At 43.4% G+C, this 15,500-nt stretch overlaps 1 protein-coding gene across 1 annotated transcript in view; it reads right to left on the bottom strand.

Moving 5' to 3' along the window:
• kbtbd2 (kelch repeat and BTB (POZ) domain containing 2) overlaps nucleotides 1-15,500 on the bottom strand; it is a 51,300-nt gene that overhangs the window by 24,059 nt on the left and 11,741 nt on the right. The window contains exon 2 of the mRNA XM_052022817.1: nucleotides 2,053-2,538. Within this exon, the coding sequence (XP_051878777.1) occupies nucleotides 2,053-2,222 (170 nt within the window). The 5' untranslated portion in view covers nucleotides 2,223-2,538. The remainder of the gene's footprint in view (nucleotides 1-2,052; nucleotides 2,539-15,500) is intronic.

Below are 15,500 nucleotides of genomic sequence, written 5' to 3'. Positions count from 1 at the left end.
TTTTAAAACCTAAAAGAAAACATCATGTAGTCATTCCTATTTAAAACCAATTAACAACATATAAATTTAATAACATGACTTTCCCTTTCCCCCCTCACTCCCAACTAAGCAATATTGGTGCTCAATAACTTTCAGAGTTTTAGGAGCAAAAGAACAGAAAATTACAGGCAGTTATAGAGCAATGGAAACAGACCCTTCAGCCAAAATTGTCCATGCTAACTAAAGTTCCTTCTTGAGCTAGTCCCATTTGCCTATGTTTGCCCTATATCCCTCTAAACCCTTTCTACCCATGAACCTGTCCAAATATCTTTTAAACATTGTAAATGTACCACCTGAACTACTTCCTTTGGTAGCTTGTACACAGAACCATCTGTGAAAAACTTGCCCCTAAGGTTCCCTTTAAATGTCTCCTACGTGCTCCAGTTTTAGACTTCGCTACCCTGAGAAAAAGACCGACCATTCACCTTCTCTATGCCCCTCATGATTTTATACGCATCTTAAAGGTCACCTCTCAGCCTCCTTCGCTCCAGGTAAAAGAGTCCTAGCCTCTCTTATAACTCAAGCTCTCTAGTGCCAGCAACATCTTTGTGAATGTTTTCTGCATTCTTTCCAGGTTAAGCACATCCTTCCTATAGTAGGGTGACCAGAAATTCACACAATATTCCAATTTCAGTCTCACCAGTGTCCTATACAACTGTAACTTAATGTCCCAACTCTTGGACACTGTGCCCTGTCTGATGAAAGCAAGCATGCCATACGCCTTCTTCTTTATGTTCCTGGGTCACCACTTCAGGGAACTATGTATTTGTACCTCTAGGTGTCCCTGTTCTACAACACTCCCCAAGGCACTGTCATTTTCTTTAAGTCCTGCCTGGTTGAACTTCCCAAAATGTTTCACTTCACACTTGGTGTTAAATTCCATCTGCAGTTCCTTTGCCCACTTTCCCAGTTGATCTAGATCCTGCTGTAACTTTAGACAATCTTCTTCACTTTCCACCACACCACCAATTTTGGTGTCATCCACAAACTTAGTAATCATGCCAACTACATTCTCATCCAAATCGTTAATATACGACAAACAAGAGGACGCGGTACTGATCCCTGCGGCACACCACCGGTAACAAGCCTCCAATATAAAAAAACCTCCACTATCATCCTCTGACTCCTACCACTGATCCAATTTTGTACACAATTGGCTAGATCACCCTGGATCCCATGTGATCTCACCTTCCAGACCAGCCTACCATGTGCGACCTTGTAAAAGGCCTTGCTAAAATTCATGTAGACAATGTATACCACCCTGCCTTCATCAATCCTCTTGGTCACCTCTTCAAAAAAAAACTCAAATTCATGAGACACGCTTTCCCATGCACCAAGCCATGCTGACCATCCCTTATCAGTCCTTGCCTTTCCAAGTCAGCATTCTCTAATACTTAAAAAGTAAAATGCACATATCTTCCCAAATTAACATGAAACTGGATAAAACTCTGCACTAAACAATGAACTCTAAAAAAAAATTGTGTATGGACATGTGATTCAGCCATACTAAAAGAACACCAAAGGATCATGGCTGACCCCAATTTCCTATTATATGAAGATATCACACATGCACCAAGTAGTAAGCAAATCTTTCTACTCACATATTCCAAACTTTCATCAGACAGCCTGGATTTTGAAAGATAATCACATTAAATCTGATTTGCAGCATCAGTATCCAACAATAATTTGTTCAAAGAACTGACTATTAAGCTTTTAGAGTTTCCACTTGCAACATAAATATTGAGTTTTATTGGACTGTGCCTACACAGTACACAGAGAGTGTACCTATTGCACAAATGTGCTGCAAACCTATTGAACTGTTGTACATGGCAAGGTAAAGAGGCAAACTGCATACTTTGGCCCTAAAGCTGCATATTATGGAAGGACTGAAGCAGTCATCTCAATAGTCATGAACTATTTTTGAACCTCATCACACATCTTCATCATGCAGCCTTTCAGCGATTGTTTAATTTAGTCACACAAGACAGAAAAAATAAAAGATCTCCAATTTACCTGAAATAAGAGCTACACGTAGCAAGAACCATCTTATGGCACGGGAACTCAGTGCTCTCCGCAATTAGAACAATGTCGGTCAACAGCTGCTGATCATAGAAACACTTAAGCTGCTCCAACAAAGATACAGCATATTCAGTATTGATCTGCCTCTCTTCCTTATTGGACATGATTGCATTCCATTAAAGAGAACCTCCAGCTAATTTGATGAAAGTTCTGCAACACAGCTTGAAAAAGTTATTTTTGTCAGAAGAACCAATAAGTACTGATTTTATATATTACTGTTGGAAGCTGTAAAATGACTAACAAGGCAGCAGAATTTTCCAGATGCACTGAGTCATGTCATACAATCACATCAAATTTTGTACTCCAGATGTTTATGGCGAGTTGCAGCATTTCCATTGGGGCAAATTGCATCACATGAATAAATTTGAGGTAGCATAAATTGAGTACACAAGTGATCCAGGTGCTAAACAGTATCAGTGCCTAGAATAAAAAGAAAGAAGATTAGAAACAATTACATAACTTGGTATACAATGTTGTCACATAGTTTTAAGGCAAAATCAGCTCTTTATCCAAATTATACATAAATTTGGAATACAGGCAAGATGCACTGGTATATTTAAAGTAAAGAATGTCCTTTCAAGTGCTCCTTGAACTCAGACTAGTTTATAAATCTGAAGCACTACTCTACTAGTGACACAGTGACGCAACTAGTAGATCTGCTGCCTCAACTCTAACAACCCAATTTCAATCCTGATCTCTGGTGCTATCTAGAATTTGCAAATTCTCCCTGTGGCCCCACATCCCAAGGGCATGCAGATTGGTAGATTAATTACCCACTGTAAATTGTCCCTATTATGTAGAATCTGGGGAGGGAGTTAATGGGAAATGTGCAGAGAATAAAAATGGGAAAAGAGCAGGATTAGTGTAAATGGGTGCTTATTGGTCAGAACAGACTTGGTGGGACAAAGGACTGTAAGAATCTACTTGCATTTTAACTGAACACAAAATAACTTAAATGGATGGAAGCCAAAATGCAGACAGCTGTGTTCATCAGAAACATGACTTCCAGCATTATAAAAAAATATAATTTGTCATTTTATACAGGGCACCAAGCAGTTTTGCAATTACTGGGACTCCTTTCAGAGGGGCTTGCAAGGTAATTGAAGTTTTTTTTTGTTTGCCTTATCCTTCAAGTCACACATTTCAAGACGCTCATTTTATCTTGAGACAGGAATTGTAAGACATTAAAAAAGATGAAAATATTAGCAGCTAAAAAAAAAGCAGTTGTTTCCAAAAGGCTTTTGGCTGGGATTGTGTTTGGTTTGGGGGACTGAAGTTTTGGTTCCACAGTGAACCACTACCCACGCATTCTCCACAGTTCATTGTATCTTTCTACACAGAAGTCCTGAATACATTGATGTCAGAATCCAATTCATGTGACCTCTAGCTGGAATCAGCATCAAATTAGGGGGGGCAGAGGAGAGTGAGGGAGAAGTGGCAGGTGGAGCTAGTTGAGGGGCCTTACACACCTGTAGCTGCCAACCTGGATGGAAAGGAGTAGTTTGGTTACTTTATTTTAATGAATAATAATATTTTAAAACGCTTTTTTAAGATAATTATTTTAACAATAATTGTAATTAATTAAATCTACTTCAACTACCTTTAAGTGCCTCAGCTAGAGATATCAAAAGGCCCGTCTGGTGGTTGTACCTTAGATTTTTCCACCTAAGACCTAGTCAATGCTTGTGGACTGTTCCGCCTTGGAGGACAGCCACAGCAATGAGGGCCACATAAGTTTAATGCAGTTACAGAGATTGAGCAGGGGTACAGCAAGGTATAAATTGAGTCAAGCATGGTTCAGACCATTATCACATCACAACAATCCAATATATAATCTTTTTAACAGAAAAAGGTTACCCAGCTAATTTTATGGCATCAAATAACTTTGACACAGGGATATCCATTTTATAAAGTCTTTCCTGTCACAATTATTTGATTACAATTTGCCCATGTTCAAAACCTAATTAATAGAACCATAGAACAATACAGGCCCTTCGGCCCACCATGTTGTGCCGCCCTTCAAACCACACCTAAGACTATCTAACCCCTTTCTCCCACATATCCCTCTATCTTAAATTCCCCCATATGCTTATCTAACAATCTCTTGAACTTGTCCAATGTATCAGCCTCCACCACCACCCCAGGCAGCGCATTCCATGCACCAACCACTCTCTGGGTGAAAAACCTCCCTCTGACATCTCCCTTGAACTTCCCACCCATTACCTTAAAGCCATGTCCTCTTGTTTTGAGCATTGGTGTCCTGGGAAAAGAGGTGCTGGCTGTCCACTCTATCTATTCCTCTCAATATCTTGTATACCTCTATCATGTCTCCCCCTCATCCTCCCTCTCTCCAATGAGAACAGCCCTAGCTCCTTTAGTCTCTCCTCATAACCCATACTCTCTAATCCAGGCAGCATCCTGGTAAATCTCCTCTGCACCCTTTCCAATGCCTCCACATCCTTCCTATAATGAGGCGACCAGAACTGGACACAGTACTCTAAGTGTGGCCTAACCAGAGTTTTGTAAAGCTGCATCATCACTTCGCGGCTCTTAAACGCGATCCCCCGACTTATGAAAGCTAACATCCCATAAGCTTTCTTAACTACCCTATCTACCTGTGAGGCAACTTTCAGTGATCTGTGGATATGAACCCCCCAGATCCCTCTGCTCCTCCACACTGCCCAGAATCGTGCCACTTACCTCGTACTCTGCCTTGGAGTTTGTCCTTCCAAAATGTACTACCTCACATTTCTCTGGATTGAACTCCATCTGCCACTTGTCAGCCCAGCTCTGCATCCTATCAATATCCCTCTGAAAGCTTCAACAGCCCTCCACACTATCGACAACACCACCAATCTTTGTGTCATCTGCAAACTTGCTAACCCAGCCTTCCACCCCCTCATCTAAGTCGTTAATAAATATCACAAAAAGTAGAGGTCCCAGAACCGATCCCTGTGGGACACCACTTGTCACAGCCCTCCAATCTGAATGCACTCCCTCCACCACAACCCTCTGCTTTCTACAGGCAAGCCAATTCTTAAAGAATTTCTTCTTTTACAATCACTTAACTTACAATATTGTTACAGTAATTAGAAGATTGAAGCACATATTTTGGACATGGCTGCATTTTATACCTGTCAAAAAACTGATGCAAGATCTATATTTCCTAAATTTTTACAAAACAAACTATATTATTCTTGAACAAAAATTGAATTCCAGGGTCAGTGGTGTGTTCAGCTTGTGAAATGTGGGAGTTCTGGGAGACCTCCAGTCTCCCTGATAACTACATCTGTACAAGGTGTATCCAGCTGCAGGTCCTTACAGACCGTGTTAGGAAACTGAAGCTGCAGCTGGATGACCCTCGGCTCCTATGGGATAACAAGGAGTTCATAGATAAGAGCTACAGGGAGGAAGTCACTCCGAAGCTGCAGGAGGCAGGTAGCTGGGTGACAGTCAGGAGGACGGAGAATAGGCAGGTAGGGCAGAGCACCCCTGTGGCCGTTCCCCTCAATAACAGGTATACTGTTTTAGATACTGTCGGGGGGGGGGGGGGGTGGACCGACCAGGGGAAAGCCACAGTGACCAAGTCTCTGGCACCAAGACTGGTTGTGTGGTGCAGAGAGGAAGGGGGGAAGGGAAGGAGAGAAGTAGTGATAGGGGATTCCACAGTAAGGGGAGCAGACAGGAGATTCTGTGGACATGAAAGAGACTCCCGGACGGTATGTTGCCTCCCGGGTGCCAGGGTCAGGGATGTCTCGGATCGGATCCACAGCATTCTGAAGGGGAAGGGTGAACAGCCAGAGGTCATGGTACATATTGGTACCAGTGACAGAGGTAGGAAACGAGATGAGGTCCTGGAGAGGGAAAATAGGGAAATGGGTAGGAAGCTGAAAAGCAGGACCTCAAGGATAGTAATATCTGGATCGCTGTCTGTGCCACGCACCATTGTTGGTATTGGTATTGGTTTATTATTGTCACTTGTACCGAGGTACAGTGAAAAGCTTGTCTTGCATACCGATCGTACAGGTCAATTCATTACACAGTGCAGTTACATTGAATCAGTATAGAGTGCATTGAGGCAGTACAGGTAAAAACAATAACTGTACAGAGTAAAGTGTCACAGCTACAGAGAAAGTGCAGTGCAATAAGGTGCGAGGTGGATGATTTGGCAGATGAATGAATGGCTAAGGAATTGGTGCAGGGGGCAGGGTTTCAGATTTGTTGATCATTCAGATCTCTTCTGGGGAAGGTATGACCTGTACAAAAGAGACGGGTTACACCTGAACTGGAGGGGGACCAATATTCTGGCAGGCAGGTTTGCTAGAACTGTTTGAGAGGGTTTAATCTAGTTTGGCAGGGGGATGGGAACTGGAGTGATAGGTCAGAGGTTGGTGCATTTATTGTACAAGTAAGATATCTTTATTACGATATCTTTATTAGTCACATGCACATCAAAACAAAGTGAAATACATCATTTGCGTAGTGTTCTGGGGGCAGCCTGCAGGAGTCGCCACACTTCCAGTGCCAACATAGCATGCCCACAACTTCCTAACCCGTACGTCTTTGGAATGAGTATAGACAGACTGTGAGGAAGGATAGGCATTTGAAAGGGCAAAATTCCAGTCAGTTGGATGGGCTGAAGTGTGTCTACTTTAATGCGAGAAGTATCAGGAACTAGGCTGATGAACTTAGAGGATGGGTAAGTATGTGGAACTATGACGTGGTGGCCATTAGAGACCTGGCTGTTGCAAGGACAGGAATGGCTGCTGGATATTCCAGGGTTTAGATGTTTCAAAAGGGAGAGAGGTAAAAGAGGTGGGGGAGTGGCTTTGCTGATCAGGGACAGTGTCACAGCTGTAGGAAGGGAGGATATCCTGGACAGATCGTCTACTGAGTCAGTGTGGGTGGAGGTCAGAAACAGGAAGGGAGCAATCACTCTATTGGCAGTATTCTACAGACCCCCAATAGCAGCAGAGATGCTGAGGAGCAGATCAGGAGGCAGATTTTGGAGAGGTGCAAAAATAACAGGGTTGTTGTCATGGGTGATTTCAACATCCCTAATATTGATTGGCACCTCCTTAGTGTAAAGGAGATAGATGGGGCGGAATTTGTTAGGTGTGTCCAGGAAGGATTCTTGACAGAGTATGCGGACAGGCCGACTACAGGAGAGGCCATACTGGACCTGGTACTATGCAATGAGCCTGATCAGGTTTCAGATCTCTCAGTGGGAGAGCATTTTGGAGATAGTGACCATAACTCCACGTCCATTACATAGCCTTGTAGAGGGATAGGAGCAGACGATATGGGAAGGTATTTAAGTGGGGGAGGGGGAATTATGATGCTATTAGGCAGGAACTTGGGAGCGTAAATTGGGAACAGATGTTCTGGGGGAAGTGCACAGCAGAAATGTGGAGGTTGTTTAAGGAGAACTTGCATGGGGTTCTGGATAGGTTTGTCCCATTGAGGGGGGGTAAGGATGATGGAGTGAAGGAACCGTGGTTGACAAGAGATGTACAATATCTTGTCAAGAGGAAGAAAGAAGCTTACTTGAGGCTTAGAAAGCATGGATCAGACAGGGCTCTGGAGAGTTACAAGGTAGCCAGGAGGGAGTTTAAGAATGGATTTAGGAGAGCTAGAAGGGGGCATGAGAAGTCCTTGGCGAGTAGGACCAAGGAAAACCCCAAGGCATTCTACATGTATGTGAAGAATAGGAGGATGACTCGAGTGAGGGTAGGACCGATCTGGGATAAAAAAGGAAACGTACCTGGAGTCAGAAGAGGTAGGGGAGGTCCTTAATGAATAGTTGGCTTCAGTATTTAACAGTGAGAGAGACCTTGATGATTGTGAGGATGGCATACAACAGGCTGATATGCTAGGGCATGTCAACATAAGGAAAGAGGATGTGCAGGAACTTTTGAAAAACATTAGGATAGATAAGTCACTGGGGCCGGATGGGATATATCCAAGTTTATGACGTGAAGCAAGGGAAGAGATTGCTGCACCTTTGGCGATCTTTGCATCCTCACTGGCCACAGGAATAGTGCAGATGATTGGAGAGTGGCAAATGTTGTTCCTTTGTTTAAGAAAGGGAGTAGAGTTAACCCTGAGAATTACAGACCAGTGAGTCTTACTTCAATGGTAGGCAAATTACTGGAGAAGATTCTTAGAGACAGGACTTATGGGCATTTGGAGAAGCATAGGCTGATTAGGGACAGTCAGCATGGCTTTGTGAGGTGCCTCATAAATCTGATTGAATTCTTTGAGGCTGTGACAAAGCACATTGATAAAGGTAGAGCAGTGGATGTGGTGTACATGGATTTTAGTAAGGCGTTTGATAAGGTTCCTCATGGAAGGCCTATTCAGAAAGTCAGGAGGCATGGGATCCACGGAAACTTGGCTACATGGATTCAGAATTGGCCCACTCATAGAAGACAGAGGGTGGTGGCAGATGGAGCATATTCTGCCTGGAGGTCAGATCCGCAGGGATCTGTTCTGGAACTCCCTGCTCTTTATGATTTTTATAAATGGCTTGGATGAGGATGTGGAAGGGTGGGTTCGTAATTTTGCTGATGATACAAAGGTTGGTGGTGTTGTGGATAGTGTGGAAAGTTGCTGTAGATTACAACAGGATATTGATAGAATGCATACCTGGGCTGAGAAGTGGCAAGTAGAGTTCAATCTGGATAAGTATGAAGTAATACTCTTCCGGAGACTGAATTTGAAGGCGGAATACAAGGTTAATGGCAGGACTCTTAGCAGTGTGGAGGAACAGAGGGATCTTGGGGTCCATGTCCATAGATCCCTCAAGATTGCCGCACAGGTCGATAGGGTTGTTCAGGTGGCGTATGGTGTGTTGGCCTTCATCAGTCAGGCTATTGAGTTCAAGAGCTGCGAGCTAATGTTGCAGCTCTATAGAACTCTGGTTAGACCACACTTGGAGTTCTGTTCTGGTCGCCACATTATAGGAAGGACGTGGAAGCTTTAGAGATGGTGCAGAGGAGATTTACCAGGATGCTGCCCAGATTGGAGAGCATGTCTTATGAGGATAGGTTGAGTGAGCTAGGGCTTTTGTCTTTGGAGCAAAGGAGGATGAGAGGTGACATGATAGAGGTGTACAAGATGATAAGAGGCTTAGATCGAGTGGACCATCAGAAACCTTTTTCCCAGGGCAAAAATGGCTAACACAAGGGGACATAACCTTAAGGTGAATGGAGGAAGATATAAGTGGGAGGTAAGTTTTTTTTTAAAAGCACAGACAGTAGTGGGTGTGTGGAACACACTGCCGGCAGAGGTTGTGGGGGCAGATACATTAGGGACATTTAAGAGACTCTTAGATAGCCACATGAATGATAGAGAAATGGAGGGCTACATGGGAGGGAAGGGTTAGATAGATATTAGAGCAGGATAAGATGTCGGCACAACATAGTGGGCCGAAGGGTCTATACTGTACTGTAATGTTCTATGTTCTACGAATGAAGTTCCATTTACTATTTCCCTATCTTACACGTTTCAATGGTCAAGTGTTGACAGTGGATGAGTATTCATTTTTTTAAACACTTCAAAAGTTTAAACATTGAGAATTCATCACCCATTAGGAATGATTTCTTTACTTTCGGGGAGAGGCAAAGCCACTTTCCAGTCTTGAAGATGTGCGAGATGTTAACTGCAAGTTCAAAACTGAAACCTAATGAGAACATAGGAAGTAGGAGGCAGCCATTTAGCTCTTCAAGCTGGTTCTGCCATTCATGGCTGATCTTCAACCTCAATACCATTTTTCAGCACTATCCCAGATATTTTGATTTTCTAAATATCTACAAATCTATGGTTCTTTGTCAATGAACTTAATGAATAAGCCTTCACAGCTCTCCTGGGTAGATAATTACAGAGGTTCATCACCCTCTGAGTTTTCCTTTCCTCAGTCCTAAGGACTATTTATTAATTTTGTAATTTATACATTTGTATGTCTTTGCACAGTACTGCTGCTGCAAAACAAAAACTTTCATGTCATATGTCAGTGATAATAAATCTGATTCTAATTGTTAGTAGTTCCTAGGGTGTTCCAACTCCAGCAAAATCTTTGCTTCAATATAATAACTTTCCAGTGATCTACTATCCGACCATACAGAAATCCCAATGGTTTGGTGCCTGGTTATGTTTCCCTTTCTGACACTCCAGGGCCTCTGGTTTCCATGCTCCCTTTAAACTTCCCAGATTCACTGTGAAATTTATTTTATTTCTGTGTAACTTAAGAGTCACAGAGCAAAACAGCATGGACACAGGCCCTTTGGCCCAATAAGTCCATGCCGACCTCGGTGCCCACCCTGCTAGTCCCAATATCCTGTGTTCGGCCCATATCCCTCTAAGCCCTGCCACTCCATGGACCTATCCAAGTGTTTCTTAAGTGATATAGCACCTACCTCAACCACTTCCTCTGGCAGCTCGTTCCATATACTCACCACTCTTTGCGTGAAAAAGTTGCCCCTCAGGTAACATTTCCCCTCTCACACTAAATATAGAACATAGAACATTACAGCACAGTACAGGCCCTTTGGCCCACAATGTTGTGCTGACATTTTATCCTGCTCTAAGATCTATCTAATCCTTCCCTCCCACATAGCCCCCATTTTTCTAATCATTCATGCACCTGTCTAAGAGTCTCTTAAATGTCCCTAATGTATCTGCCCCCACAACCTCTGCCGGTGGCGCATTCCATGCACCCACCACACTCTGTGTAAAAAACTTACCCCTGACATCTCCCTTATACCTTCCTCCAATCACCTTCAAATTATGTCCCCTCATGTTAGCCATTGTCACCCTGAGAAAAAGTCTCTGACTGTCCACTCGATCTATGTCTCTTATCATCTTGTACACCTCTATCAAGTCACCTCTCATCCTCCTTCTCTCTAAAGATAAAAACCCTAGCTCACTCAACCTATCTATACCCCTAGTTTTGGACTCCCCTACCCTGGGGAAAAGACTGCTAACATCCATCTTATCTATGCCCCTCAAGATTTTATAAACCTCTATAAGATCACCCCTCATTCTCCTACATTCCAAGGAATAAAGACCTAGCCTGGCCAACCTCTCGCTATAACTCAGGCCCTCTAATCCTGGCAACATCCTCATAAATCTTTTCTGCACTTTTTCCAGTTTAACCACGTCTTTCCTATAACAGGGTGGCCAAAACAGTACACAGTACTCCAAGTGCAGCCTCACCAACAACTTGTACAACTGCAACGTAACGTCCCAACTCCTATACTCAAAGCCCTGACTGATGAAGACCAGCATGCTAAACGCCTTTTTCACCACCCTGTCTACCCGTGATGCTGCTTTCAACGAACTATGCACTTGTACTCCTCAGTCTCTCTGACCCATTGCACTCCCTGGTGCCCTACCATTCATAGTACAAGTCCTACGCTGGTTTGACTTTCCAAAATGCATCACCTCACACTTATCTGTATTGAAATCCATTTGCTACTCCTCAGCCCACTTTCCTAACTGATCAAGATCCCTTGTAATCTACTATAACCTCCTTCACTATCAACACCTCCTCCTAATTTCGTGTCATCCACAAACTTACTGATCAAGCCTTGTGCATTCACATCCAAATCATTTACATAAATAACAAATAACAAGGGTCCCAACACCGACCCCTGCAGCACACCACTAGTCACCATCTCCATTCTGCGAAACAACCTTCAACCACCACCCTCTGCTTCCCAACTCCGAGCAAATTTTGAATGCACCTAACTAGCTCTCCCTGGATTCCATGGGATCTAAACTTCCAGACCAGCCTACCATGTAGGACCTTGTCAAATGCCTTGTTAATATCCAAAGAGACAACATCCACTGCCCTACCCTCATCTATCTTTTTGGTTACCTCTTCAAAAAACTCTACACGGTTCGTCAAAGACGACATTCCACACACAAAGCTGTGCTGCACGTACCACCAGACTTAAGGACAGCTTCTACCCCACTGTGATAAGACTACTGAACAGTTCCCTTATACAATGAGATGGACCATGACCTCACGATCTACCTTGTTGCGACCTTGCACCTTACTGCACTGCACTTTCTCTGTAGCTGTGACACTTTACTCTGTACTGTTACTGCTTTTTTACCTGTACTACATCAATGCACTTTGTGCTAACTCAATGTAACTGCACTGTGTAATGAATTGACCTGTACGATTGGTTTGTAAGACAAGCTTTTCATTGTACCTCGGTACAAGTGACCATAATAAACCAATACCAATAAATTGGACTCTTGTCTATCCAAATGCTGGTAGATCCTGTCCCTCAGAATTTCCTCCAGTAACTTCCCTACTACTGATGTCGGGCTGACCAGCCTGTAGGTCCTGGCTTGTCCTTGCTACCCTTCTTAAACAACAGAACAACATTAGCCAGCTTGCAGTCTTCAGGGAGTTCACTAGTGGCTAATGATGAAGCAAGTATCTCCGCAATTTCTTCTCTAGCCTCCCACAAAGTCCAAGGATGCACTTGATCAGGCCCTGAGGATTTATCCACCCTAATGTACTATAAGGCTGCAAATACCTCCTCCCTAGTAAGATGAATTTCCTCCAAAACATCTCCACTAGTTTCCCTTATCTCTTGAGCAACGATGATTTTCTCCTCAGTGTACACAGAAGAGAAATATTCATTAAAAATCCCACCCATCTCCTGCACCTCAAGACATAGGTGGCCCGACTGATCTCTAAGAGGATCTACTCTCTCCCTAGCCACCCTCTTACTCTTAACATAGCTATAGAACCTCTTGGGATTTTCTGTAACCTACCTGCCAGATCCACCTCATACCCTCTCTCTGCCCTGCTGATTTTCCTCTTAAGAGTATTCTTAATCTTTTTGTAGTCATCAAGGCACTCACTCATCGCCAACCTCCTAAACCCAATGTATGCTTCCTTCTTTTTCTTGACAAGAGCTTCAATATCCCTCATCAACCAAGGTTCCCTAAACTTACCAGGTTTACCCGAACAGGAACATGCTGCTCCTGGACCCTTGATTTCACCCTCTTAAGAGTTTCCCACTTGTTAACTCATTCATTTTTCTTCAAACAGGCTCTCCCAATCAACCTCTACTAGACCCTGCCTAATTCCCCTAAAATTAGCCATTCTCCAGTTTAGGACCCTAACCTGTGGACCTGTCCTATCCTTTTCCATCACTATCTTAAAACTAATAGAATTATGGTCACTAGAGCCTAGGTGCTCCCTGACTGTCACTTTCGTTACTTTCCCTACCTCATTCCTTAAGAGGAGGTCCAGTATTGCACCCTCCAGAGTAGGGTCCTCTATATATTGACTCAGGAAATTTTCCTGGACACATTTCACAAATTCCACAGCATCTAGGCTCTTAACATTCTGGGTAGTCCAGTCAATACTGGGGAAATTAAAATCTCCCACTAATACAACCCTATTATTATTACAACTATGAGCCATTTCTCTACACACCTGCTCAAGTTCCCACTGACTACTGGGGGGGGGGTCTATAATACAGCCCCACGAGAGTGACCCTCCCATTCTTGTTTCTGTTCTACCTACATGGCCTCACTGGACGATCCCCAAATAATGTCATCTTTAAGTATTACTGTTATGTCCTCCCTTATCAAAAAGGCAACATCCCCTCCTTGCTTATCTGTACCTCTGTAATGTAGCATCTATATCCTGGAATACTTAGTTGCCAGTCCTGCCCTTCTCTCAACCATGTTTCTGTTATGGCTATAACATCCCAGTCCTCAGCCAATCCACGCTGAGTTCATCCGCCTTACCTATTAAACCTCGTGCATTGAACTAAATGCATTTTGACTGGGTATTCCTTTCCCTGCCTTTACTGTGCCCCTGGCTATCCTGATTACTAGACTTGCTCTCACTGGCTACTGCTTTATCCCATGACTTGCTCAGTATCCCAACCCCCAGCCAATCTAGTTTACACCCTCCTGTGTAGCATTAATTGCCATGCAAGGATATTGGTCCCTCTCTGGTTCAAGTGCAACCTGTGCCTCTTATACAGGTTACCTCTATCCCAGAAGAGATCCCAATGGTCCAAGTCATATCAGCCATGATCTTATTGAATGGCAGAGCAGGCTTGATGGGCCAGATGGCCAACTCCTTCTCCTATTTCTTATGTCTACAAGGGCATTCATTGATCTGGTGCGTATAATTCAGGTATATCAGTGAATGAGTGTGTCATAGGCTAAATAGCCTTCAAAGTGAAATTTTATTAATAGAGTCATACAGCATGGAAACAGGCCATTTGGCCCAATTCAGCCATGCTGACCAATATAATTTATAAAGTTAGCACTGCTTTGTATAAATATTTAATATTTACTTGTCAAGTATTATGGAAACACATACCAGTGATAATAAATCTGATTCTGATATGACATGAAATTTGTTGTTTTGCAGCAGCAGTACAGTGCAAAGACACAAAAATCAATAAATTACAAAAATAAATACTGCAGAAAAGAAGGAATAACGAGGTAGTGCTCGTGGATCATTCAGAAATGTGGTGGTAGAGGGAAGTAACTATCCTTGAATCGTTATGTTTGGATCTTCAGGCTCCTGTACCACCTGCCTGATGGTGGTAACAAGAAGAGGGCATGTCCCAGATAGTGAGGGTCCTTAATGATAGATGCCACCTTCTTGAGGCACTGCCTCAAAGATGTCCTCAATGGTGGGGAGGGTTGTATCCATGATGGAGCTGACTGACTCTATAATCCTCTGTAGCCCTTGACGCTCCATACGAGGCTGTGATGCAATCAGTTAGGATGCTCTCCACTGTACAACTATAGAAATTTGTAAGTCTTTGGTGATGTACCAAATCGCCTCAAACTCCTAACAAAGCAGAGCTGCTGACATGCCTTCTTCGTGACTGCATCAATGTGTTGGGCCCAGGATGAATCCTCTAAGATATTGATGCCCAGGAACTTGAAGCAGCTCACCCTTTCCACTGCTGACCCTTCAATAAGGATTGGTGCATGTTCTTCCTTAAGTCCACAATCAGTTCCTTGATTTTGCTGATGTTGAGTGCAAGGTTGTTGTTGCAACACCACCCAACCAGTCGATCTATCTCGTTCATGTAAGCCTCCTCATCGCTGTCTTAGATTCTACCAACAACAGTGGTGTCATTGCTTAAATTATAGATGGTGTTTGAGCTGTGCTTAGCCACACAGTTACGAGTGTAGAGAGAATGGAGAAGTGGGCTAAGCATGCATCCTTGACATGTACCTGTGTTGATATTCAGCGAGGAAGAGATGTTATTGCCGATCCATACTGACTGCGGTCTCCCTGTTAGGAAGTAAAGGATCCAGTTGCAGAGGGAGGTACAGAAGCCCAAGTTTTGAAGCTTGGTCATTAGCACTGAGGGAAT

This window comes from Pristis pectinata, chromosome 9 (genome assembly GCF_009764475.1).
Source record: "Pristis pectinata isolate sPriPec2 chromosome 9, sPriPec2.1.pri, whole genome shotgun sequence".
NCBI lineage: Eukaryota > Metazoa > Chordata > Chondrichthyes > Rhinopristiformes > Pristidae > Pristis > Pristis pectinata.
The sequence above is the reverse complement of the archived record's forward strand: the minus strand, read 5'-3'. Positions and strand labels throughout refer to the sequence as shown.